The sequence below is a fragment of the Micropterus salmoides genome, unplaced genomic scaffold (genome assembly GCF_014851395.1).
Source record: "Micropterus salmoides isolate LMB-PRFRI ecotype aquatic unplaced genomic scaffold, ASM1485139v1 Ms_hic_scaffold_11, whole genome shotgun sequence".
Taxonomy (NCBI): domain Eukaryota; kingdom Metazoa; phylum Chordata; class Actinopteri; order Centrarchiformes; family Centrarchidae; genus Micropterus; species Micropterus salmoides.
In genome coordinates this window covers 9,866,941-9,891,139 of record NW_024040152.1, presented here as the reverse complement: position 1 = coordinate 9,891,139, position 24,199 = coordinate 9,866,941, and the positions used below count along the sequence as shown (strand labels likewise).

The 24,199-nt window shown below is 39.7% G+C and overlaps 2 protein-coding genes across 3 annotated transcripts; both read right to left on the bottom strand.

Annotated features, from left to right (window-relative positions):
• Positions 1-1,502: 1,502 nt before the first annotated feature.
• LOC119897237 (hepcidin antimicrobial peptide) lies at positions 1,503-2,605 on the bottom strand. The gene is made up of 3 exons (XM_038710826.1): positions 2,289-2,605; positions 2,111-2,188; positions 1,503-1,949 (listed from the first exon to the last, which is right to left on the bottom strand). The coding sequence occupies exons 1-3, from the start codon at positions 2,373-2,375 to the stop codon at positions 1,842-1,844; spliced, it is 273 nt and encodes a 90-aa protein (XP_038566754.1). The 5' UTR covers positions 2,376-2,605; the 3' UTR covers positions 1,503-1,841.
• A 5,763-nt stretch (positions 2,606-8,368) lies between these two features.
• On the bottom strand, positions 8,369-22,881 carry LOC119897236 (upstream stimulatory factor 2). Of its 2 annotated transcripts, XM_038710824.1 has the most exons (11): positions 22,561-22,881; positions 22,048-22,088; positions 21,651-21,757; positions 20,328-20,447; positions 19,075-19,228; positions 15,988-16,075; positions 14,035-14,073; positions 12,097-12,155; positions 11,631-11,725; positions 11,397-11,525; positions 8,369-10,501 (listed from the first exon to the last, which is right to left on the bottom strand). In XM_038710824.1, exons 1-11 carry the CDS (start codon positions 22,593-22,595, stop codon positions 10,412-10,414), a joined length of 957 nt encoding a protein of 318 aa, XP_038566752.1. In that variant the 5' UTR covers positions 22,596-22,881; the 3' UTR covers positions 8,369-10,411. The 2 variants fall into 2 exon arrangements, with proteins under 2 accessions (XP_038566752.1, XP_038566753.1); XM_038710825.1 differs by lacking the exon at positions 14,035-14,073.
• Between the last annotated feature and the right edge of the window lie 1,318 nt (positions 22,882-24,199).

The window sequence follows — 24,199 nt, the reverse complement described above, 5'->3', positions numbered from 1 at the left end:
CACCAATACTTGATATTCCTTGATACACTAGACCAGCATGACATCTTAAAATAGTATTTGCTTTTATCAGTTAGTTAATAAAAAGCAAAAGCAGGAATGTAACCCATTCAATACAACACACGCAGTCCGTAATAATCTGCAAGAAAAAAAAATCATATTCACTGATGATCACACTTTGAAAAGGAAGATTGCTTGCCAGTCATTCGCGTGAGCAACCCTCTTACTGTTAAATCTCACCATGAAAGAAATAATTTTCAACTGATAATCCAGAGTGGGAATTCAATCTTTGCCTTTTTTGTGAAAACACCATGGGAACTGGTAGGACACAATCATATTTCTTTTCTCTGGCTTTAAAATGATTTGCCAGGGTTCGGTGGTAGATATCACGCTCACTGAGCTGGAATCGTGAGGGCTACATCTTTGAGTTAACTGATTATTTTCTCACCAGTGGTAGCTGTAATAACTAGCTGAGCAAGCAGAGGGCACACTGTTGATACTGGTAATCTGACAACTCCAGTACTTGCTTGAATTTTCCTCAAACATGTTTCACACAGATACTGACAGAGTGCCTGTGCTTTCACAGATCAGACAGGAACTACTGAAGTAGACATGTAGTTAGATTTCTATTACTTTGCTTCCCAACAGTGTTAATGTTGCGTCATTTTGCTGATACCAGAGGCCATAGTAAATAATAATCAAGTTGAGCTAATCACAGTATGCTTTTTATGTAGATTGTACATAAATGTTAAGTTGTGATGAGGATCTGCAGAATACCACCAGTTTAGATTACTGGACTGTAAAATTGCTTCTGCTGACGTTTAACATACCCCAAATAAACTACAGGAAATGTATCACTTCCTCAACGCCCAGAGAACACACTCTTGACACAATTCTAAGATACTAGACTGACAGAAATGTCAAATTAAGAGAGAGGATGAGGGTTTGTGTATTTTTATTAAATCAGGAAAAAATCATTGCAATGAAAAATCTCTAAGAGAGTCCTAGTCAAAGAGAGAAAACCTACTAGACCATGTACAGTAACTGCCAATTAATGTTAGGGCTTCATAAATTGTATATCAATTACATCAATATTTTGTAAAGTATTTGTCAGTGATAGAGAACCGAAAATCTGAAAGAAATGCATATTGATTGTTAAACACTTGATATGTATTGTGTCAACAATTTCAAGTGATATTAAAAGTGAATGTAGTAACACAGTGTATTATCTGAAGATGTAAAACTTGTATAGTGTTTGGATGCTGCATTCAAATCACAGTGTATAAGTTACTACAGTGAGACAAAATCCAACAATATCTTAAAAATTATACAGCAATCCTTAAAGTTACTTAATATTTTATTATGTTTTATCACCCATACTGTACAGCAAGTACAATATTTAACAAATGTCCAGATGATCATGATACTTATATTTAGTTTAGACCTATTCAGTAAAGACCTACTGCTCCTGAATATTTCCATATTAATGACACAAAAACATCATAGAAGTTGCTTCAAATGTTCATTATTTATTCAGCAGCAAATATGAACTTGTTAAGACTTAATTTAGATAAAAGAAACAGTCACATCTGAATTATTTTTAGAAACAAATTTACACATGATTGAGCTTACAAATGTTACAGGGTGCAAGTATTAGAACATACAAAATAAATACAAAGAATAGCTCTTCATTCTTTTCCAGTGTTCTTCCGAGAATCATAAAAATGATACAAAATAGTGTAGCAAAAGGAAATGCATTGGAGAAAGAGGTCAAGAAATGGTCATTTCTTGGGATAAGACAAAAAGCGTAATAAATTAATATTTCATGGTTCTTGCAGGAATCCTCAGAACCTGCAGCAGAAGCCACAGCCCTTGTTACCCCTGCAGCAGTTGCAGCACCAGCGGCACAAGGAGAGGTGGCTTTGACGCTTCTGCCTGATGTGATTTGGCATCTGTGTCAAAGACAAGAGACATGAGTAAGGTGTTCATTTCCAGCATTTCATCCTCTCCTTGTGTGGCGAAAGCACCACGGTGCTCCGTGGGGAAACACATCCACTTAAATTTTAATTTGCTCATGGTAATTGGCTTAATTCATTCAGTCAATTGAACATACCATCCACGATTCCATTGACATTTCTTGATGTGCCGCAACTGGAGTGTCATTGCTCCCTGCCTCCTCCAGCTCTTGCACCTGTTAATGAATTATGCACGTTTAGGAGCCACGTCTTAGCATCCTGACAAAACATTTATAGCTAATAAGCAAATGAAGTGAGTTTAAGTTAAATTCTTACCCCGGTGAATGGGACGGCAGAGCTCTCCAGAATGCAAATAAAGGCGAGCACGAGTGTCACTGCAACTGCAATGCTGAACGCCTTCATTTTAGCGAAGAGTTAGAATTGTTTAGTTATTAAATCCTTTGAAGATTAGGGTTGATAGGTCGATAGGTCTCTCTCATGGGTGTCAGGCCACCAAAAGAGCACCACAATATCTTCACTTTATTCTTCAGCTCTAACGATGGATGGCGATTGTCTGGGCAAGTGGATTTCTTCAGATCATTTGGTGACCCTTGTCAGCTCCGTCCGCTGTCTGATGGTTGAGTTTGCAGAGCTCTGGCATTTATACACACTCAGTGTTGCCTCATCACTGTGGGATGCCGGTGCATTCCTGGCAAGAGTTGCCTAACTCCACTGGGGAAGTTTTGACCTCCTCATTTCTCCTCTTCAGAGAAATTCCCCAGTGTTACAGCACTATGATCTATTTTTGATTGCATGTCCCACTGATACTTCAGCAATATCAAATCAACTATGAACTTTTAAATTAAATTACTTTCTGCAGACAGAACACATAATTCCACACATGAACAAGCTGCTGCCGCTGCTGGTGGAGACCATCATTTTTTAAATATATGAGAGGAAAATGTATACTCAATTGAGGCAGTGCCTAATACTTGTAGAGATTCACCTAAAAATGTCCTTTTCCTGGAATGAACAGGAAAGGGTGTTGAAGATTCCCACAGCAAAGGCCAAGACTGCATGGGTCAATCTATTGCATGGCTCACTGAGCTGCACTTGTTTCGACCCAGGAAATCCTTCACTAAGGAGAGGGAGCCACTTTGGAATATCCATTGCGCAGTCTAAAGGATGTAATTACAACCTCTCAAATGGAATAATTAGCCCCTCATTTTCAACACATTCAGTTTTTGCATAATACACAGGAACCTGCAGTTGAACCAAATTAAATCCCTTTGAGAGCAGCAGAATAGTAGCCAGGATTAAAAACCTCTATGAGTCAAGGTGTTTCAAAATGCATTAGTTAAAGATGAATGTAAGGTAATCTGATGAGGTTTATTATGTCAGTGAAGTACAGGTGAAGAGTTGCATTGTTGTGATGTTTCACCCTGCAACAAAACATATCCATTGTATATCATGACTTTATGTACATGACATTATCTATCTTTTTTATACTATACTGTCTTTATTTCAACATATCATTCTTGAATAACACACAAAATGACAGGAAAATGAAAGGAAAACTGCTTTTGTTTCATTAAAACATCATTACTAATTTCCTGGTGCGCACAGCATTGTTGATAGGTTCGTCAATATTTTAAACAGTGTGAATTTAAGGACATTGACATAATAATAATGCAGATTGTTAACAATTGCACAGAAAAACCACAACTCCAAAATTGTGAGAATTATTTTCCCCCTTATCACTGAAGCAGCGATAAACACCTTAAGATTAATTAGCCTGTCAGGGTAAGAAAACTATTCCACAACAACATCAGGCTGTGAATAAATACAAAAATCAATAATGGTGGAAATGAAATAACTAAAAGGCAAAATAAAGGCCCAAACTGATAAACGGTGGGCTGTGTACGCTGATAAAATCAGGGGGCATTTGAATTCTCATTATACCTTCAAAGTCTTTCCAAATTGCCTCTGCTGGCTCAATTAGTGAAACAACATGTCGCGGGACCCCTGCGTCAGTCTGTCTCGTTCACTGATAACCTTGCTTGCCTGCGTGCTTGCTTTGGATGACCACAACATCAGTGTCAACAAATACAATCATGAATGGCTCCACATCTGTTGGAATTGGCCCATACTTTTCCAACGTGAAGGGAGAGCATCACATTATCTTTACTTTATGCATTTATTTGTGTGTTTCTGAATGACTGAGAGACAGAAAGGGTCTCTTGTCCACTATTTCAACTAGCATGTCATGTCCACTCATGATGAACACGTCATGTTGTTTGTGTTGTTTCACTGGGCATTACTCAGCTCATGAGAAATCGGAATATGACAGGCTGTGGTTTACTTTAACAGGACAAAAATATTATATCCAGGTTCACTGAGTGTGTGAGCATAATGAGAGAGGAAGATAGTACACATAAAATGTGCGAATGTTAAAAATTACAAAAATGTGCTTGTAGATCTGGGCTTTCAAAAACACGGGTGTTTTGGCCCGTGTTTACTGAGCATGCGTGTCTCCTAGCAGCCACTGGGTCTATCAGTAGAATCTTCTGGCCAAACAAAGCCAGGCTCCAGCATGGCGGACAGATTCACCTCAGCAGGCGCCACTCTACCTTTTTCTCCTGGTCGAGGGCATTGCCCCTGTGTCCCTGTTTCACCATCGTCCTCTGTCCTGCCCAAGTCTTTCTCACACCATTTTCCCCTCTTCCTCTCTGCCCGTACCTGCTTTATATGGATCTGCAAGACATTCCACAAATTCAACTCATCTTCTGTCAGCTTGTCTGCTACAAAACCCACCACATACAACACTCCTCACCACCCAAAACACTAGCCCTTGACACGGCCAGACTGTCGCCCCAAGTGTTTACATTTTTTCTCAAAACTAGGGCACAAAAGAACCTGTGCTGGTACATCATAAACACATCAACTGGTAAATAAACATGAGAACATTTGATAGTCATGACCTCTGATCATGTACTGCTCCTGACATGGTGTTGAAGAAATGCAATACCACTTGTCAGACTCAAGGGGCTGTATAATAGGTTTCTGAACTTTGAGAATGGTGAATGTGGGGAAATCCCCAGTTTGTGTGGAAATAGATGCATATACAGTATTTTTATGGCACTTCCAAAATATTTTTGAACAGCATCAATCTCAATGGCATACATGAATAAGCCAATAATAATAGTTTCCTATCATCTCTCTTTTGTCAAAATCCTTAAAGAGATGCCTCCCAAAATACTAAACAGAGATACAATATCAAGAAAAAGAGATTTGGGGAAAAGTGCATTTAGAGATTTTTAAAACATATATAGGAGTGATACTGTGTGCTATATCTTTTAGTTTTGGTTAGATATCTAACAGCACAACTGTGTTTTGATAAGATTTTAAGGGAGACTACAACAGTAGCTTGCTTGAGACTGCATAAAGCATAAATTCAATGTTTGGAATCTTGCTGCCTTAGGAAAGGCCACACCGTGTCAATATTTCAGAGGAAAGACAGCTGCTTTCTTCATTCTCTTGATGTGTGATCTAAAGCTGAAATTTGAGTCTAATGCACTTTTTGCAATAGGGTAATGCATTGGATGTATGTCATGTCAATGTAAGTAACCTGTCGAGTGTTTTTTCATTTGATTTTAGTTGGTTTTCACAATGTTTTACTGCCTGAAAAGTTAGCCCTTTTTGATCATTGTTTAGTGTTAATCTGGTTATTGGCCAGGATATTAAGCGTCCCATGTAAAGACCAGGCCTCACATGCATCCAGAATTAAAATCTGAATCAGTGTAAGGTAAGATCAGAGGCAATGGATCCTCCAGTACAGGGTTCCTTCATTTGATTTTATCTGCTTCATGTTATGTTTTTGATGCTAGAACAGTTGTTAAATTGAAGTGGTATATTTCCACAAACCTTTTTTGGCGATTATTTAATGTTTATTGTACATGACACCAACCATACAACACTGATCAGGCCTCACTGAGAGAATTAAAGGAGCTAAATGATGATGGGAATTTAATAAATATTTAAATAAATAAGAATTTCAGAGAACACAACTGTAGCATCTGATATCTAATTCTGACCTCTTATCTGTTGTTACTATTTGTGGTCATAAAGTCTCCAGTAATACACAATCACAGAGTGACAATTCTAGTGTCTATCCTCTGCAATATTATATTTAACATTAGTTTCAGAAATTACACTCCACAATCTAAATTGTGTGCTCCTGAGCTTTAAGGTGAAGTCAAACATGTCGTTCAACATATGCAAACAGAATTTGCCTGTCAGTTTGATCAAAATAATCTAACAGCTGCTCAAGAAAAGCAGTCTGAGCTCATTCCTATCCCCCCCATCTCTTGACAGCAGCACAATACATACCTTTGTGCTGATACTACTATTATAAGCAAGACAGAAGCTGTGTAGTAGCTGTGTAGTTATTAATGTAGGCCCAAGAAAGATGAGAGTCAGTATGGTATACAAGGTATGAGGAGCATTGTATGTCAGATGGAATAAGACTCTTTCTGCCAGCCATTTTCAACAAATAACAACCTCACAGAGAGAGGATATGTGAAATAGGCTGAGGCAGTGGACAATACGTGTTCCTGACAGTGTGCTCCTGCAGCTCAAAAACCACAAAGGTAAGACAAGCCTGCAGGACATGAAACTGTGGCTGTCCAGCAGAATGTGTTGGCCAGCATGAGTTCAATGAAAATCAGTCAACCGTGTGCTTCGGTAGACATGCCTAAACGCAAATTAAAAACAGAGTTTCCCAATTCACATGAAGGATTTTACAGCTGGCTTTGCCCCACCCTCCAGGCAAACAGAAAACAGACATTTGCTCAGTACTGATCATACACAAACAACTGTTTCAAATCCATTAAGTGTAATTTCACCAATAACAAATTGCTCAATGGGGAGACACTTTCCTTTTCCAATTAATACATCAATTAATTGTAAGTGAATTATCTGCACTGAGAGGTAAAAGTGACGTCCCCCCGGTACACGCTTCATTTTATATTTGTTAGAGGAGAAATCCATGTCTGTATACCATTAAGATATTCTTTCCAAACTGACTTCATCAGAGCTTTTACAGGTTTGGGGTGGAAAAAAGCAGACACACCGACAGACAGATAGACAGACAGGTACACATGTCCCAATCAGAGAAGTACGTGGGATCAGAGATCAGCCACCTCAAACAAAGGCAGGGACAGACAGACGCCTGCCTGGCTAGCTGTGTGTGTTTGAGTGGCAGCTGACAAGCCTGGAGACACTGTAGGGAGAGCGGCAAGATAAAACCGAAGCAAATTTAACACATTGTGTCGGCCTAATGAATACTGATAGATAATGAGCCTTTAAGTTATAAATAGTCTTACTGTTTGGACAAGTACAGCATCCCAGTCGGCACTTAAAAGATTATTCACATCATGGCTGCTCCCTTTAAGAACAGCAGAATGATGCTTAAATGCCTTGACCCGCCGTGTCAAACTATCTCACTTAGGGCTTATATATGCCTTTTATCCACCATTGATCTTTCTTACCCAAGGTGCCCGCTGTGTGTTCTAACCACTAACTGGTTTCAGTTTTACCAGTGAGGGTGCATACTTTCTCCAAAGACGAATAATCCTCCAAATGTGTTATTTTAATAACAGGATGTATAAATCTTAACTGCATAGCTAATCATTTTTTGAGAACATAAACCTACCATGTCTAGGAACATTAGAGCTTTGCACAATGAATAATTGTGCAAATTTTCAAAGGAGTCAGACTCCCTACCCTTGATTTGTGGTCATAAATTTATCATGTAGCTGTAGGGCCATCGCTAGGTGAAAACTCCATCAGTCTTTTTCCAGAAGGTTGTTTGCTTGTGTTGCCAGCAGTTAATCAAATCTGATCAAACCTCACTCACACAGTCCTAATGACAGTTTTTGATTGTTAACTAGGTAACTAGTTCTGCCTCCTGAAAAAAAACTGTGGTTTTGATAAATTTAGTAACATATTTAAGGTTATAGACAAACCTTAGTTTCTCTATGTATAAACAAGCAGTTTTCAGGGGCTTTCATGTTTTACATACTAAATTTGATATTGAATGAAATATGTAGCTGAGTTTAAAAACCAAAGAAATTCAAATTAGCAGACATGAGTCTAAAAAAAAACCCAGTAAAATAGAGAAAGACGTCAACATATGAATTTTGCTTTCCCATGCCACTTGTTTCACCAGTTGTGAATAAAAAAAAACGAGAGGCCTATGACCCACATTTCACTCAAATCTCTTAGTTTTTAAGATACCCTGCTAACAGATGGACAAACATGAGGGACCCGAAATTCTACTTGACAGAAGTAAAGAAGTATTGATTTTTGTATATGTCCAGACCTGCAGAAGGACAATGAACCACAACCAAAGTGTATAAAGGTTATCAGCTAGTGAACATTTTATTTTCCACCATTTAACTTAGAAAAGTTGTCTTACAATCTAACCTGAGAACAGTGAGGCTGCTACAGAGACTTTTTTTTCCCATTTCTTTTGCCATTTCAAAAAAGAAATGTGAGGAGAAAAAAAAAAAAAAAAAAAAAAAAAAAAAAGGAACTAGCCACAAGTGACCTTTCATTTTTGAACATCCATTTTCCAAAGCATTATTCATGTCTTCACTTTCTCTGCTCTCCTCTCAGAGGTGTAAAAAAAATTCTACCGGAAAAAACACCTATCATTCAACTTTGGCTAGGAGCCTCGTTTGATAGACCAGACACCTGCACTATTCATGTCAGGTTTCAATCTAGCTGTAGTAGCAGAACAGCACTTCCAAAGCACAAGCTGTTAACTTGCAGAGTCTGAGATATTAAAATGTGATAGTCTGCCTGATTTTGCCAGGGGTCTGAGCGTTGGTTTTGCTTTGCTGGATCCTGTTGACACAGGGAGAAGCAATCGTGCTCTAATAAGTGGCTCCGAAGCGTGATAGCTCTATTTCACTTTCACTCACATCGCCCAAAGCGGAACAAAAACACATCATGTATATTCATTCACAAAATCATCAACAATGTTAATATTGGCTGTTTGTACAACCAATTGCAGTTTACTTATTGTTCGCCTGAGTGGGTGGAGAGTTATGGGAGATCATTTCCAAGTTCCCCACTTTCCAACTATTCCGTCTTTTCGTGGAGAACGAGTTGTGCTCACCTAAGAAGTGCAACACAGAATTTCTGTGTACTCCTTTTCCATAGTGAGCAGTCTTTGAATACCGCTCTCCAGGGTGCCTCCCCCCTTGCGCGTTGAGCTCCATTTGAAGTGTTGCAATACCAAAATAGAGCAAACAGCTTGAAATGAAACATGTGGAGATTATTCTTACACGTACTGAAACACTGGCAAATCATACATGAACAAAAGATGAAAATAAAAACCACACTGCTTACATATAGTTTGGCAAAGGTTTGCACTGCACTTCTCTCCAGTCCACAATCCTGCACTCTGGGTTTGTCGTCTACATGTTCCACACCTGTACATTTCAATTTGTAATTAAACAGCATTTAGCTGGTCAACTGGTTCTTTACAAGTGATTTTGTTGAGTTTGTAGTCATTTTTCTGGTTAAGCAAATGCCCAACAAATTCAAGTATACCACTTTGTTTTCCAAATCAAGCTCCAGGATTGCACACACGTCATGACAATTATTATGACAAAGGTCAGCATGAAGTTAATGAGCTATTGATTGTTTACTCCCAGAAATAATCTGCTCTAACATTCTGTAACATCTGTATTAAAACATGAGACATACATAAATCAGTACATCTCCTTGTTTGTCATTGGGGCTAGGTAAATGTGTTTGTCACATTATTTCTGTCTGTAGATTCATAATGTTTTGCATACTTTGATGTTTTCTCACTTAAAATTCATTCTGCTTCTCTGGGGTGTATGAGCTTCAGTGTAACTGGTCTCCATCAGGGCTTCTGTCAGCAAGCGGACTAATAAATTAAAGCAGCTAAAAACAACATATTAATACAGAAGTCAAAAACACAAACAGAATGAAAGCCTGAACTAAGTCTAAATTAATAATTTGGGGGAAAATACACTGACAGGGAACAAAATGAAATAACAAACATCGTAGTCCATGATGACGCTACATAAATACAAAACAAGGGAGGAGTTCAGCAGAGGTTCTCTTTCTTAGCTAGTGCTAGTAAAGCACTCTGATGGTGGTGAGTAGGCATCTTTTCTTGGAGCACATTTCTACTGAGTTGTAACAGGTGTTTATCTCAATAGGATTGGAACAGTCAAGTACAGCCACAATTGGCCAGCGAAGGGATCGCAACCTGGGAACCCAGGGAAGGATGTATTCACTAAAAAGTAAGTGATTCTTGACAAGTACTCCCCCCCCACCCCCCAATCTCGCCTTCTTTCCCACCGTGTCGGTTTTATGTCTGAGTGGTGGTGCCCCTCCCTGTTATTTTTGTCTCTGCTTCACTGCGGTGGTGTCTCTCCAACCATCTCGATGCCGTGCTGCTGGAGCTGCGCTCGGAGCAAAGCATTCTCATTCTTCAGCTCTTCAATCTTAAGAACAAAGAACAAAAAAAAAAATCTCATTATCAACATTTTCGTCCCAGTGACAGCTAAATATAGCTCCAAGTTTACAGACCAAACTTTTTCGTTTGAAGAGTGAGAGTGCTGGCTGTGTGTAATGTACACACAGGGCTATTCAATCCCTGGGATTAAAGAGTAGTATGTGCAGCCCTTTTCAAAGACACCCCTGTCCACAACCAACTGGATTATCAAATCTTGAGGTATGTCATCTCTGCTACATTTCCCTTGGGTGAATCCTGAATTCCCTGCCTCCCCACTGAGGGACTGAGGAAAGGATACTGAGCTTTGAGCATCAGAATAAGAATATATTACTGAGTGCCTTGCAGGCCCGGGATTCAATGGGGAGATGTGGCAGCCTCAGAGCTGCAAGATTTCACAATACTTTGAGTGCATTAGCATGCAGTTAGTTCTCACACAACCCCTGTGTATATTATTCCCACAGTCTCTTAAAGCACTGATTTCAGGTAACACTTCTCATTATATGACTGCAAACTCTTTGATCCTCTTTGTCAGGCTGTGATGATCAGCTATACAGGCTGATGTCTCAGGGGGTTTGTTTTGGAGAAATGAAGATACATATGAAGCTAGGTGGATTTCACGCTTCTGAGACTTTAGTGAAAGGATGTTGCACTGCATTCCAAAGCAAACTAATCTATTCAATGCAGTAGCAATCTTCACAGACACATATGCAAACCCACTATGGCATGCCTTATTATATGTAGCTTTATTTATCCACTACACCCAACCACCTCAAAAGACATTTTTGACATTATCATTCATAGACCTTCTTTACCCATTATTGAAGTCCTGGAAACTTCACTTGATGCAAATATTTGCAGACTAGAGCATAGACTGATATTCATACCTGCTGCCTGCACAACTCATTGTCCACTTGTATCCTCTCCACTTCCTTCAGACTCTCCTGCAGTCGCTGGTTGCTTTGCCTCAGGTCACGAATGTAGTCACAAGCTTTGGACAAGATGCCTCCTTTGCTCTAGAAGGACAGACACGCAGTCACAGAGGTGAACGGTGACCATTTAAAACAGACACGTGCCAGTAAAAGGTTAGCAGCGGTGCCAAGTCAAATAAGACTGCTTACTGCTCCAGTCTTGGTGCTGTCCATACTGCAGTCTGGGATGATCTTGGAAAGCGTGACAATCCAGTTGTTGATCTTGTCTCTTCGCCGCCTCTCAACTGATGAAATGTTATCAAATACAAACAGTTAAAAAAAATATAAAATTCATAAAAACAGTACTTCCTGGTACGTTTATCTTTCCAGATTGAGAGATCATAGGTATTTTTTGTTTAAAAGAACCAGGTTTTTATTTCCTAGACCTTGTCATTTCGGTGGCTGCACTACAGGTACCAACTATTGCCCGACTTTGACAGCTCAACAGCAGCCTCTAGCGGCCAGTCTGTAAACACAATGTTATGTGTTCTTAATAGACTATTTTGACTGGGCTTGGTGTTTTTATTTGAACAAAAATGCTCCATTTATGCACCACACTGCATTGTGTTGCACTGTCTGATGAAATCAAAAGCCACAATCATAGCTGATTACACACCTTCATTATGTTGTGCTCTTCTCCTTTCATCTCTTGGTGTTCGCGGCCCATCCATTTTCCTGTCGACAGACAGGAAATAAAACACTTTTCATACACTACAATATCTCCCCATCTCTGACTACACTACAGTCAGGCACAAATCAAACCACCAAATTCACCTAATCCTGTGCCTATTAAAAACTATTCTTCACTGTTATCTTTAAATTCAAACCTTTCTGTATTCACAGCCCTTGCCACTACCAGTGTGCCGTTTAAAAAAGGAGCCTCTGACATTGTGTAGTGCCTTTGGTAAAAATACTGAAAGATGCACAGCCATATGAGGCTACATATGCAGCCCTGATGCCCTCAATGGCCTGAAGCTGGGCTGCTTTGACTGGAATACCGAGACCCGTCCAACCTTCTTATTCTTCTTGGCTGCCCTTTTCCCAGGTGTGGCCTGAAGGAAGCTCTCTGCTTTATTATGCTGTAAAATTACAACACTGTAGAAAACCAGATGCTGTCTATTGGAGTCTGGGCATACGGCTAATGACACAACTGTCTCTTGTCTTTGTGTCTTCCCTTAGGTATTCTGTTAATTAAGTCCCTGAGACGTGACAGGAGACTTATCCAACCACCCACCACGGCCTGGACAGGCCAATAACACGCTCACATATAATTAGATAGGTGGCCTACTCTACTGAATATCTCAACCATGTTTCTGTCTCATTAATAGAGTTGACAATTAATAGTTTACTCACCCGATTCCAAATCAATCAACACCCATGCAAAAGAACGAACAGGAAAAACAATTTCTTTGCTAAAGAAAATCTTGTTGCATGAAGTTAATAATGTCCTGTAAGGTCATTCTTGTCTCTTGTCTGTCCCTCTACGACACATCTTTATTCTACAGCAGTGAATTTGTGACCCATCAACACAACTCAACTGCTGATTTCTCCATTTGAGATAGTCAGCCAAGCCAAACTGCAGTCTCTCTTGTATCTCAACGCATCTTAATGGGATTTTAGCTGTATAATGGATTCAGCCCAACAGTACTCTTAGGCATAAGGGAAAAATGGGGATGACTGTATGAATAACTAAATGTACAGGCCTAGATGAATTCTTTTCCCCTCCTTTTACAACCTGTAGAGGTACACCTCATCTAAGTGCTCCTGAGAGTTATTGTTGCCAGAGAAACCAGAAAATTAGCAGTACACAACCGCACTGCTGAAGTGCTTTATCCATATAATTTGAAGCATGGATGTAGAAGAGGAACTTTTGTATAGCCTGATATTGATCCTGCTCAAAAGAGAAATGCAATTGTTACTCCTTCTCCCCTCCCCTATCATTATACTACAGTATTACACCAAGCCAGTGCATGAATGATGGGTCAGTGAATGGTACATTGAGACACAAGTGACTGCAGCTTGGGCTTGATATTCTCTCACTGGATGATACGTACAAAGATGAGCCTTATATGACCAAGAACTGCATCTGTACAAACAATTATAGGAGAGATGGTGAAATTGACATGTATTTAGTTAGTTTTGCGAGATCATGGCAAAAACCTCAAATTGTTATAAAACTAACTTATTCAGAACTAGGCTAAATGAGAACAAAACTCAAACACACTATGACAGAGGACACTAAAATTAAAAGTGTGGAGCAAGCCATATTTTTCCAGATGGAGAACAATGACCTAATTTCTATGTCCTAATGGAGAAATACGTTCGCCACAAGCACAACTAACAACAATGGATCAGGGTCAGCACCGAAGAAACGCTACATCTGTGTCTCACACATCAAGAACAGGAAGAATCACCAGGGACTTATGGGAGGGGAGAGGCAGAGAGGAGAGGAGGGCAGAGGTTTGTGTGCTTCTTCTCTCTTCTTGTGATCTCATTTGATTAGTTCATTTGCTGTAAAAGAAGTGTGTGGGAGAAATGTGGAAACTGTCCTCACCAGTTTAAACCTTCATGCTGCAGCAGCTCGTTTTCATCTCTGCGAACGGCAGATAGGGTGGGAAGTTTTCATTCATTTTACTCACATGTCAACGATAATGTCACTGTTCATTAGTTCATACTTAAATATATCTCAGAGGCTTGTGTCAAAAATCATAAATTATTCATGTAAGACGAAATAAATAGAAACAAACATATTGCAGATAGGCATTTTGAGAGATGAAAAAGCAGTTCACTTCACTCCAACACTCGCAGACTTACACTGCAACAACGCTTGTTCTTTACTCTTGACTGGAAAGCAGTCTGTTGTATGCTGTGAATATCAAGCAACATCAAAAAACGGCAGAGCGGCTGCCAAATTTAAGGCGGATCTAGAACTCCCCATAATGCTGCCCACAACAAAAGAACCTTAAATCTTAAAGTTGAGAAATCTAAAGTTCTTGAAGAATCACAGAAGCAGTCAACACCTTTGTTGTCGATTTCATATACGGTGTATACACAAAGTGACAAATGATAAAAAGGTACAGACATAATGTAGCATATGTCTCCGGTTTGTGTGTGTGTGTTTTTTCACAAGTATCATAATGAGGAGGAAAAAGAGAGCTTATGTGCTATCTAGAACATTCAGTTAGTATACTGTGTCGTGTAAAACAACTGGTAGTCACTCCATATAGCTGCTCTAGCTAAATGACTATAACGCAGTCAATTTCAAGAGTTGGCTGGTGGAAAATGGAGGAATACTCACTTAGGTCAGTGCTAACTCAATATGACAATGGGTCATGTGTTCATTTCGGGTGACAAAACGAATGCTGTGCTTTGGTTTTTACCAAACAAGGAAAAAATATAGTTACATGACCTTAAAGAAAAGCACAGCCCTCAGCACCACTGTGTGCCATTGCGTTGTTGGCACTCAAGTGAACTCAATTTGAAATAAAGCTTGTTGGAATTCCTTTTCTGAATAAGTATCCACATTAGGCCAGAACCAGGCTGGTATCATGCAATTAAAATGACAACTCAGTTTGTCTTTGCTCAGGTGAGCCTGCTGATCATCTTAATAACAGCAATCACCAGCATGTGGCTAACAGTTGGAGAGAGCCTGAGATTGATCCCTTTTTATGCGTGATTATAATGATGCATGTTGTGAATGTTAGAGATAAACAAGATAAGAAGGTTTTGGAGGAGAAGGAGAAAACAGGCAAGCCAGGATGTGCTAAAATTAAACATCCTTAATGTAAAATCAACCTTCACAGCAAACTCTGGAGGAAGACAGTGTAGCTAAAAGTTAAAAACAACAACTACAGTAGCCATTCATGTTGCATAAACTGAGCCTCAGGTAGTTTAAATAGTTATGGAACTTGTTTTGTGTCCATACAACATCCAACTGATAAACCAGGTAGTCCACAGAAACAGGCTTTGGAGCTGGTTCTCTCTTGAACACCTCAGCTACCCCACTACATCCATGCCCATTTCCCAGCTATTTACCTCCCCCCTCTTCTCCAGCCTCCTCCAACACCAGCATTTAGATTTACATAAATTCAGCATGCTTTGTTCACTCCATATGTGTTGATGTTCATTAAAATCTCCGGCTTTGCAGGATGGGGTTTCTTGATCTGAAAGAAGTCTGTGTCAAGCTTGTGCGGATTTGTTCTCAAATTGTGTTTTTGTTCCAAAAACTGTTAAAGCTTTGACAAAAATGTCCTAACTGAAATTAACTGAAAACTCAAACATAATTGAGAGCATTAAATAGCAAGGCGCCCCACTTTTAAACTCCAACCAAAATTCATAACTTGTGAGCTAAGAAATCACCAAATGGCCTTTTTCAAGTGGTATTTACATGGAGGATAATTATAGTGTTTTACAAGAACTGTAGTTAGTTTGTTTTCAGAAATAGTGTCTCGGACTACCATATGTTGTCTCCTTCATCCAAACAGCATTTGACAGAGCTGATACTCACGCAGGGTACGGCTGTGTACGTGGGGCAATGGTTCGTGGCGTGCCTGTCTGAATAACATCAGGGGGGGTCATCATCACGTAAAACTGACCTGTGGAAGTCGTGACAGTCATCAGTTAGCAATTAGGAAAAAGAGAAAGGAGCAACCTGGCATGAAAGACTGACTCTTGTTACTCTAACAAAATCTCTCAGAACAAACAAGAGTTTATTCGCTGTAAAAACAAACGTAAAAAACTCAAAATCCTAAATCCAAATGGACACACACAAAACAATGGTTACAATGCTGCTCTCATTTGCAATCAACATGCAGACAGAAAAAAAAACTGTCAAGACTCCCTTCTCTCAGCTCCAGAGACATTGAATTAAACTCAAAATATTGATTTTTGACAGAAAATTGCACACTCCACTGTAAGGCATGCAGAAACAGTCCCTTTTGGCACAGCTAAAAGGCCTGTAAGATACAAACAACTCATCTCTTTCCCATGGGTCAGCCAGATAGCCAACCTGGCCAGACAAAACAAACTCGCTAACATAATTTAATGCCATTTTAAATACATCCGCCTAAAAACTAAGGTGCCTTCATACAAAACAATCACCAAGAACATGATATATAACTCCCTGACATATGAATGGGGCTCATTAGTTTCAGATATTTTTTTTCGTGTCATTTAAAAAATGCAAAAGTGCAATTACATGTGTTTTGCAAACACTTTAAACAAATAAGTGCTTTTTACCAGCAGTATTCCCTTTACACAGTAGCAATAAAATATTTCTTGTAAATCTCAACTTAAACATTAATGTAATCAAATCAAATCTAAAAACAAACCTATTTAACACTGCCAGGGCATTACCTTTTATAGCTTGTTAAAACAAGTTAGAGTCCAGAGCCACGATCATAACCTCACAACAGGCACCTTCTGAGCAGTTTTTCTTGTTTTTTTTCTTTTATCAGGGAGCAGCATAAACATTCGGTAGTGTCCCTGTTACAATGAGGTGAAGTGGTCGCCTCACGGACACGCACGCCCACTGCTGAAGTTGAATTGTCTTGAACTTTTTGTACGTGACACGCAGCACAAATCATTGGAAGAGAGACTGATCCTCGCTGAGTTTCCAGAATCTATTGCAGTTTACTAAGTAGGATATCAACATGGCAGAGCATCCCCGCAAAACTAGATGTAGGCCTATCAGGAAAAGTTATGTATAATTTTAACTTCACTTAAATAGGCTACAGCTGTGTAGCGCACAGAAGCAGTTGCCATGGTTACTATCCATAGAGTGCCTGCAGTTTACTCGCGAGCGCGTGTTCCTAAGACCGACATCTTGCCCAATACTAATCAGCATGCAGTGTAGAGCTATCCGCTTCACTATGGCATTTGATGGCTTGTCTTGCTTTTGTTTATCTAGGCTAATTCTTCCACACGCTGCATAAAACGTAGTCTGCCGAAGCTCCACTGCTTGTTTGGGTGGGTGATGTGCAGGTTGATCAACATCCCACCCCTCCTGTGACCCATGATTTGACTGTATGTGTATTCAGAGCCAGTGAGCAATGGACTTTCAAAATAATAGTAATAAAAACTGCATTAACGTGTGATAAAATAATTGGCACCGTTAATTAACTAATTCATTAACGCCATAACAACGCGTTAACATGCCAAGCCCTAATTAAAAAAACTAAAATCTGGTTAAAGACACCAACCCAAAATCTAGGAGAAATATTTATTAAATTTTTTAGCCTGTAGATTAACGCAGGAATCCACCAACTCCGGCTAAGGCGCATCTAGTGGGTTCACTCATCGACTATAATGGCAGCGATAATCTTCGGCAATCGCAGCACAGCCGTAACGCCACAGATTATTAAACTTCTGATGAGTGACTCTTGTGCCTCTCCATTTTCCTCTTCAGTTTCTATTTTGTTAAAACTCTTAACTTTGAAATCAAGGTGACAATCAGTTTTAACTGAATTGCTCCTTTACAAAAAAAGTGGGCATTTTTTGGTAGAAAAATACTGTTGAATAAACCCATTATGCTTGCACATGGACAACGCGGTGACACTCCACAGAGTGGTCAAGCACCTTCCCACACCTGGATCCAGTCTTGCCAGAATGTGGTTCATTGCCGGAGCCCCGTGCACTATCCTCCACTAACCCTCACCTCATAGGAGATGGCAGCTTGTAAAGCACTCTCCACCTACACACTACAGTGCACTCCTCAGCCAGTGTGTCATGCCTGCTTAAACTGCCCCAGGCTCACGGGAGGGAAAGACAGCAGCCCACGTCTTCCTGCAAGGCTCTGGCTTCAGCTGTTACCCACAGCAATGAAATCTCATGGTCTTCTTCCCCTTCTGTGGCATCAGTAGACAGCCACTAACACCCAAAAAAAAAAAAAAAAAAAAAAAAAAAGCGCCCAAATCACAGCTGTTTTTGTGGTTTCTGCTGCTGCACCTACAGTGTATCATACAAATCAGAAATGAGGTGCATCAACTGACACTGCTAAATGGTATTAAGGCAATCTGACTTCTCTGGGTGTGCATCATGTGATGCAAGTATAAACAGAAAACTCAGCGAGAGAGAGACAAAAGTAACGAGCTGCTAACAGGCAGGGCAGATGGTATATCACTATGAAATTCTGTAGTGTCATGTGCTGCTTCTTGAAAGAAATCTGTGCAGCGTTACTGCCACAGACATGTGAGAAAATATGTTTATTAGCTATTATAAGCAACATTTGTTCTATAGCCAGTTCTACTTTACCCTGGGTATACCTTATAGAGAAATATAGTCTGCAACTATTTTGAAAAAATGATTATTTTTCAGGAAAACATACCAAATAGTCTCTGGTTTCAGCTTCTCAAATGAGAGGATTTGCTGAAACATCATTTATAATATACAGTACTTTGTATTTTCCTACTTTCTTTCACATCAGCCAAAGCTGTGAGGATCACGGTTCATTTGCAACTACTGAAAAAAAGAGTCATTGTTCTCTCATTACGGTACTCCTCAATACACTCCTGCTTGTCACTGAAAATAATGCCTAAATCAGCCCTGTGGCACTGTGGTAAGCTGGAACCCAAATTAAGTGTTAGAACTGACTCACCCCCTGCCTGCGTGAGTGTGGGGTCCGTGGCGGCCTGCACAGACACAGTCCCGTCGCTCACCGCGGTCGCAGGGAAGTAAGCGAAGCGCGTCTCCCCTCCCACCGCCTCTCCTGCTGGGCTTCCTCCATTACTGAAAGGGTTTTGGATCACAGCCTGTGACAGATAAGAGAGAGACAGACGAGAGGCTTGAACAAGTAGCAATGGAGCAGTCACAGCAGGTAAACGCACACCTCAGTCTCTGTCAGACTCAATACTAGTATCCCCTCTAGACCCCTAAGCAAGACACAGCAAAGTTTGACAGCTGGGATTAAGGGCGGAAATAGATGTAGCGTTGATCTAGTTAGCAGAGATAACTGGCACGATCAGTTAAGCCATCAGTATACTGCAAATGAAACCACATTTTGTGACCAAAAACATTTTCTGAATTTGGCTATGAACACTGACTCTGTCCCTTATTCTAAATCAATTCTACAAATGCATTTTTAATCTCTGTGAGTAGCTCTGTGTTGTGCAGATGTCACGCTAAGGCACGTGTTTCACTGTTTATACTGCTTTGCTAGTTTGACAAGCTCAGAGGAATTACCTATGCTTGCAGCTTTGGTCACAACAAAGGAATATGTCACCTTGTGCAATGGTATGCACAGAAGCATAATGCATTCACTTGAGAAAAGAAAAGAAAAAAATGTTCTCAGTTTTTATGAATTAACATCTGTTATTTGAAAGTCAGGCTGATTAGCATCAGCAACCGTGGCCTCTTCCAGATTTTGAGGTATCACGTTAATTTAGAAAAACAGGGCATGATTATTTTTTTCATGGAAACATCTCTCATAATTCTGAGATAGTTGTCTGGTTAATTCAGAAAGAGAGAGCTAGCCCCCCCGGAAACTTATCTCGTAATTCTGACACAACTATCTCGTTAATTCATAAACAGATTGAACATTTTTTACTCAAGTGAATGCATTATGCTTCCAGAGGTATGTCTCTTTCGCGTGCTTTTAATAGTGTTGGGACTGGCGTTTTATGGCACGAGCGACATCAGGCTGTGTCAACAGAGACAATACCCATCAGCAGAATCAATTCATTGTTGGTTTTATTTCTTAAGGGATACTGTTGGAATAATAAAAGCTGAAATTTCACAAGTTTATATCCTCTAAGCCTGTGGTATCACTTAAAGACTAAAGAAGACAGTCCATATCACCAGTGGGTTCTCTTTCGATCATTAAAAAAAAAAAAAAGAGGGAGATTTTGGTACCTGAGCCACGGCCTGAGGAGCCCCAGTGAAGGCGGCTGTGGAGACAACACTCACCGCGCCTCCCCCATCATCTCTTCCGTCAAGGTGCTGGTCAGTCACCTGAACAACACGATAAGTCACCTGCAAGTTAGAGACAGAAAACACAAAAGTAGAAGAGAGAATGAGAGGAAAACAAACTGAGCAACCTGTTGTTTTTTATGTAACACCTCCAACAGGTGTACTGTGCCCAATTCAAAACCATACCTGACTTGTAGATTTGTTTATCATATCTATTGCTTCAGTTCAGCAAAGTCTAGTATCTGACACTATAGTCCTAATCTCAGTAGTGCATTGATCTCACTTCAGGCATATCTGCTTATGCTTCAGAATGTGACTGATTCAATTTTAAAACCAAGTCAAGGAAATGAACTTGCTTGTTCCAAAAAACAGTATTTGTATCCCCCTATCATGTGACTCTCCGCCTGACTGACATGTGACAGCAGTCCCATGCCAATCCTAGACCAGACTAGAATCACATGGGCCACATGAGCCATATGGATCACTGATTTTACTCCTTTCAGTGTAAATCACCCCAGTAAGGATAACTCACTTGAAGGTCACACTGCTCTTTCCAATTTATTTTTTTGCATCACTGTTTCATTGTCTGTCACAGACAACCGCTGGAGTGAATATCACGTTAGTGGAAGGCAAGGAGACACTCTTGACAAAAGTCACCAGTCAATCATGGGACTATAAAAATAAAAACACACATTCATACCTTCAGGCAATTTAGAGCCTGCTATCCTCCTGACTTCTCTCTGGAGTAGAGGAGGGAGCCAAAGCATCCAGATAAAACACATGGTAAAAAATTTACAAGAAAACGAAACCCTAAACAGAAAGGACTGTTTGTGAGAGGATTGTTTTTTTGTTTTTTTTACTGTGAGGTGACAGTGAGTTGACTCGGTATGATAAAACATAAATCACAACGAGTACTCTAAATAATGAATATTTACGTGAAGTGATGATTACTGACAATCATGTTATCTTATGTCACGTTGCTCTATGCATGCAACAAATTCCTTCCAACCACATTTATCAATACATAATGTGAAGCTCTGTCAGTTGCTAATTATGTCTCTGCACAATCACCCCTTGGAAATGTATACAACCTGACATCTAAAGCAATTATGGAGTGTTCTGCTTTCTGTTGTGAGGGCTGCGCTGATGCAATCTTACCCTATAACTCTAGACCCACATGCCATTATGGGCCCTTAGCGTCTTTCTGAAATAGTAAAAAGACACCAATCATAAGAATTGTTACACTTCCTTCTGTTAGTTACTTACCTGACCACCCTCAGTGCGGAACTGATATTGTATATTATGGTCACCAAATGCTGCAGCCTGCTGAACACTGGCTATTGTAACAGCTGTCTGCTCCTCTCCTGTTCCGTCTTGGGAGAAAAAGAGGACAGAAAAGCCAGTTGTGAGAATGGAAAAGAAGGGAAATGGGAAAAAGACAGCTACAAAGCTGAGTTCAGCTGCAAAAAATAACATGTATCACTGCAGTTTACCAGGAAAAGGAAATACTTGCTATATTTTGTTACACACCCCATTTATCTTTATTTGTGTTCAAACAACCTGTTATATGCGTTGGGGGTATTATACAAGATATACACATCACTGCTGTGCAGGTGCCAGATGCTGTCAATGACAGCAGCTGGTAAATGTGCTAAATTCTTACCTTCAGATGTCTGGACAACTTCTTCTTCTTGTTTATCTTGGCTGCAAACCAGATGCACAAATAACTCTGTTTAAATAAAATACGCAACCACCTAACGACTACGTTCCTGAGTATTCCGGGGTTAAATATTTAGCGACCCTCACTTTTGACAGATGGCAAACTTGTGCATGAAACCAGTAAACCAACTGAACTATCGCATCGTAAAACAAAATACAACATTGCTAACTTATTGTCCTCAGGTTACCAACACTGGCTGCAACACAAGTTGTTTGTTTTCTACATTAAGCACCATCACCGGCTAATCGTGATCATGTTTTTCACTACAGGGCATTATTCTTCTAGGATACAACTGGTCTTCCACTTCTCTTGCTATCTTAACTACAGTCTTTAGATTGGATTCGTTTTGACAACAATTTTTAAGTCAGGCCTAAGTTAGCGTCGTAAACTAGCTATCCGAAATAGCATGTTGTCGCTAGCGTGTCTCAGTTAGCCATTTTGGCGACTCTCGGTTACCTTGCGTTGTCCAGACTCTGTTCAAGCATATCCATCAGTGTTTGAATAAAAAGGGATATTCGGTGTCACAGACTGAGATGGAAGTGCTGATCACGGGAACAAACACTCGGGTCATGTGAGAGAGACAGCCCAGGACACGTGAGGAATTGCTCGGCGTCGAAGTTAAAATGGAGGCCGCTGCTGCTGCTGGGTGATCCGAGGGGACTCCACTCCATCAACTGTCGCTCTGGAGGATTTGCAACTCACTTGGGACCAATAGTTCACACCTTAAAAGCGACTGTTTATACCCACTGTGACCTCAATACTTTACCAACTGAAGTCTGCGATGTTGGTCACCTGAAGAGAAAGTGGGAAGGACACAAACTCTCACAATAAAAAAATAATAATTTAAAATACGGAATCATTTGTTTGAATCTGATGTTACAGAAGTTTCTTTACGGGCTTAAAGATCTGGCTCAGAACAGAACAAACATTGCATTAATAAACCTTTACAGGCAGCCAACACAACATTAGCCTTATTATTATTATTCATCTCCAGAGAATAAAGATATAAGGTGACTTGCAAAATGCAGTGTCTCATACATCCCATTCCAAAAGTCATTTTATTGTTAAGGTCTTTCATCTGGTTCTCTTTTTTAACGCCTTTTCGCCATTACTTTGACAGTCACTTATGTTATTTCGATAAGTTCTAAAGTAAAAGCCAACTCTTCCAGCAACACGAAGACGGCAGTCTCGCCCTGGGTTCATTAGCCAGTGGTGGAAGAAATATTCAAATCTATTACTGAAGTAAAAGTAGTGATACCACACTGTAGAAACACACAATTAGCCCATGGTTCTGCATCCCAAATTTCTGTTAGTAAAAGTATAATCAGCCAAATCTAGTAGTGGTCACATGTCAGAATGTGCTCTGTCAGTGTCATCTCAGTAAATGATTCATTAATGTTAATTAACACCTCTCTCTTCGACAGTAAGGTAAGCGTTATACAGACTCTTGTATAACACTGCATTAGTTTTACATTAGTAAAACTGCATTAGTGTACACAGTAAACTGTCAACGAACTGTAGGCTACTTTTTTATTATTATTTAGTCGTTTTATCAAGATTTTAAATGAGATATTACTGTAATTTGAGAATGATGTTGCTCCCTCTCCCTAATTTGAAGTTTAAGGGTTTGCCCTAAATATGCCTACATTCAAAATGGGTTGGCCAATATACATTGGTTCAATCTGAGGATTTTAGGCTGAAGTGGCTGCATTTGTTTTGGGAAAAGATGATGATGTCAGATGATTTCATACTTCTATAGCTCTGTGTTATCTCTCTTTCTCTCTCTCAATCTGTTTACTTCAAAAATACAAAACAAAGGGAACAACAATCAATTTAAAGAGAAGAAATCAGGCACAAGAGATGAAGAGATTATGTAGAAGAAAAACGGAACAAGAGCATGGCAAAAACAAATATTTTTTAATATACAAGAAAATAAGTTTTTTTCTACTGGTCTTTGATATTAGAAGACATAGGAATAAACAGACAGGATTGAAAAACAAAAATAACAAATAAGTAAATCTTAAAATCATAAACTGTGATCATAGGTTGCCAAGTCATGCTTATGTTATGTGTAACTTCACGTGTCATTTGAAGC

Bases quoted from the DNA above. Each gene is read 5' to 3' on its own strand.
- LOC119897237 (XM_038710826.1), bottom strand. From the start codon at position 2,375: ATGAAGGCGTTCAGCATTGCAGTTGCAGTGACACTCGTGCTCGCCTTT. The intron at 2,189-2,288 runs GTAAGAATTTAA...ATTCATTAACAG, and splicing joins CTGCCGTCCCATTCACCGGG to GTGCAAGAGCTGGAGGAGGC. The intron at 1,950-2,110 runs GTATGTTCAATT...TCTTTGACACAG, and splicing joins TGTCAATGGAATCGTGGATG to ATGCCAAATCACATCAGGCA.
- LOC119897236 (XM_038710824.1), bottom strand. From the start codon at position 22,595: ATGGATATGCTTGAACAGAGTCTGGACAACGCAAG. The intron at 14,074-15,987 runs GTGAGTATCAGC...TGCCGTTCGCAG, and splicing joins CGTACACAGCCGTACCCTGC to AGATGAAAACGAGCTGCTGC. The intron at 11,526-11,630 runs GTAAGCAGTCTT...CTGTCCTTCTAG, and splicing joins ACAGCACCAAGACTGGAGCA to AGCAAAGGAGGCATCTTGTC.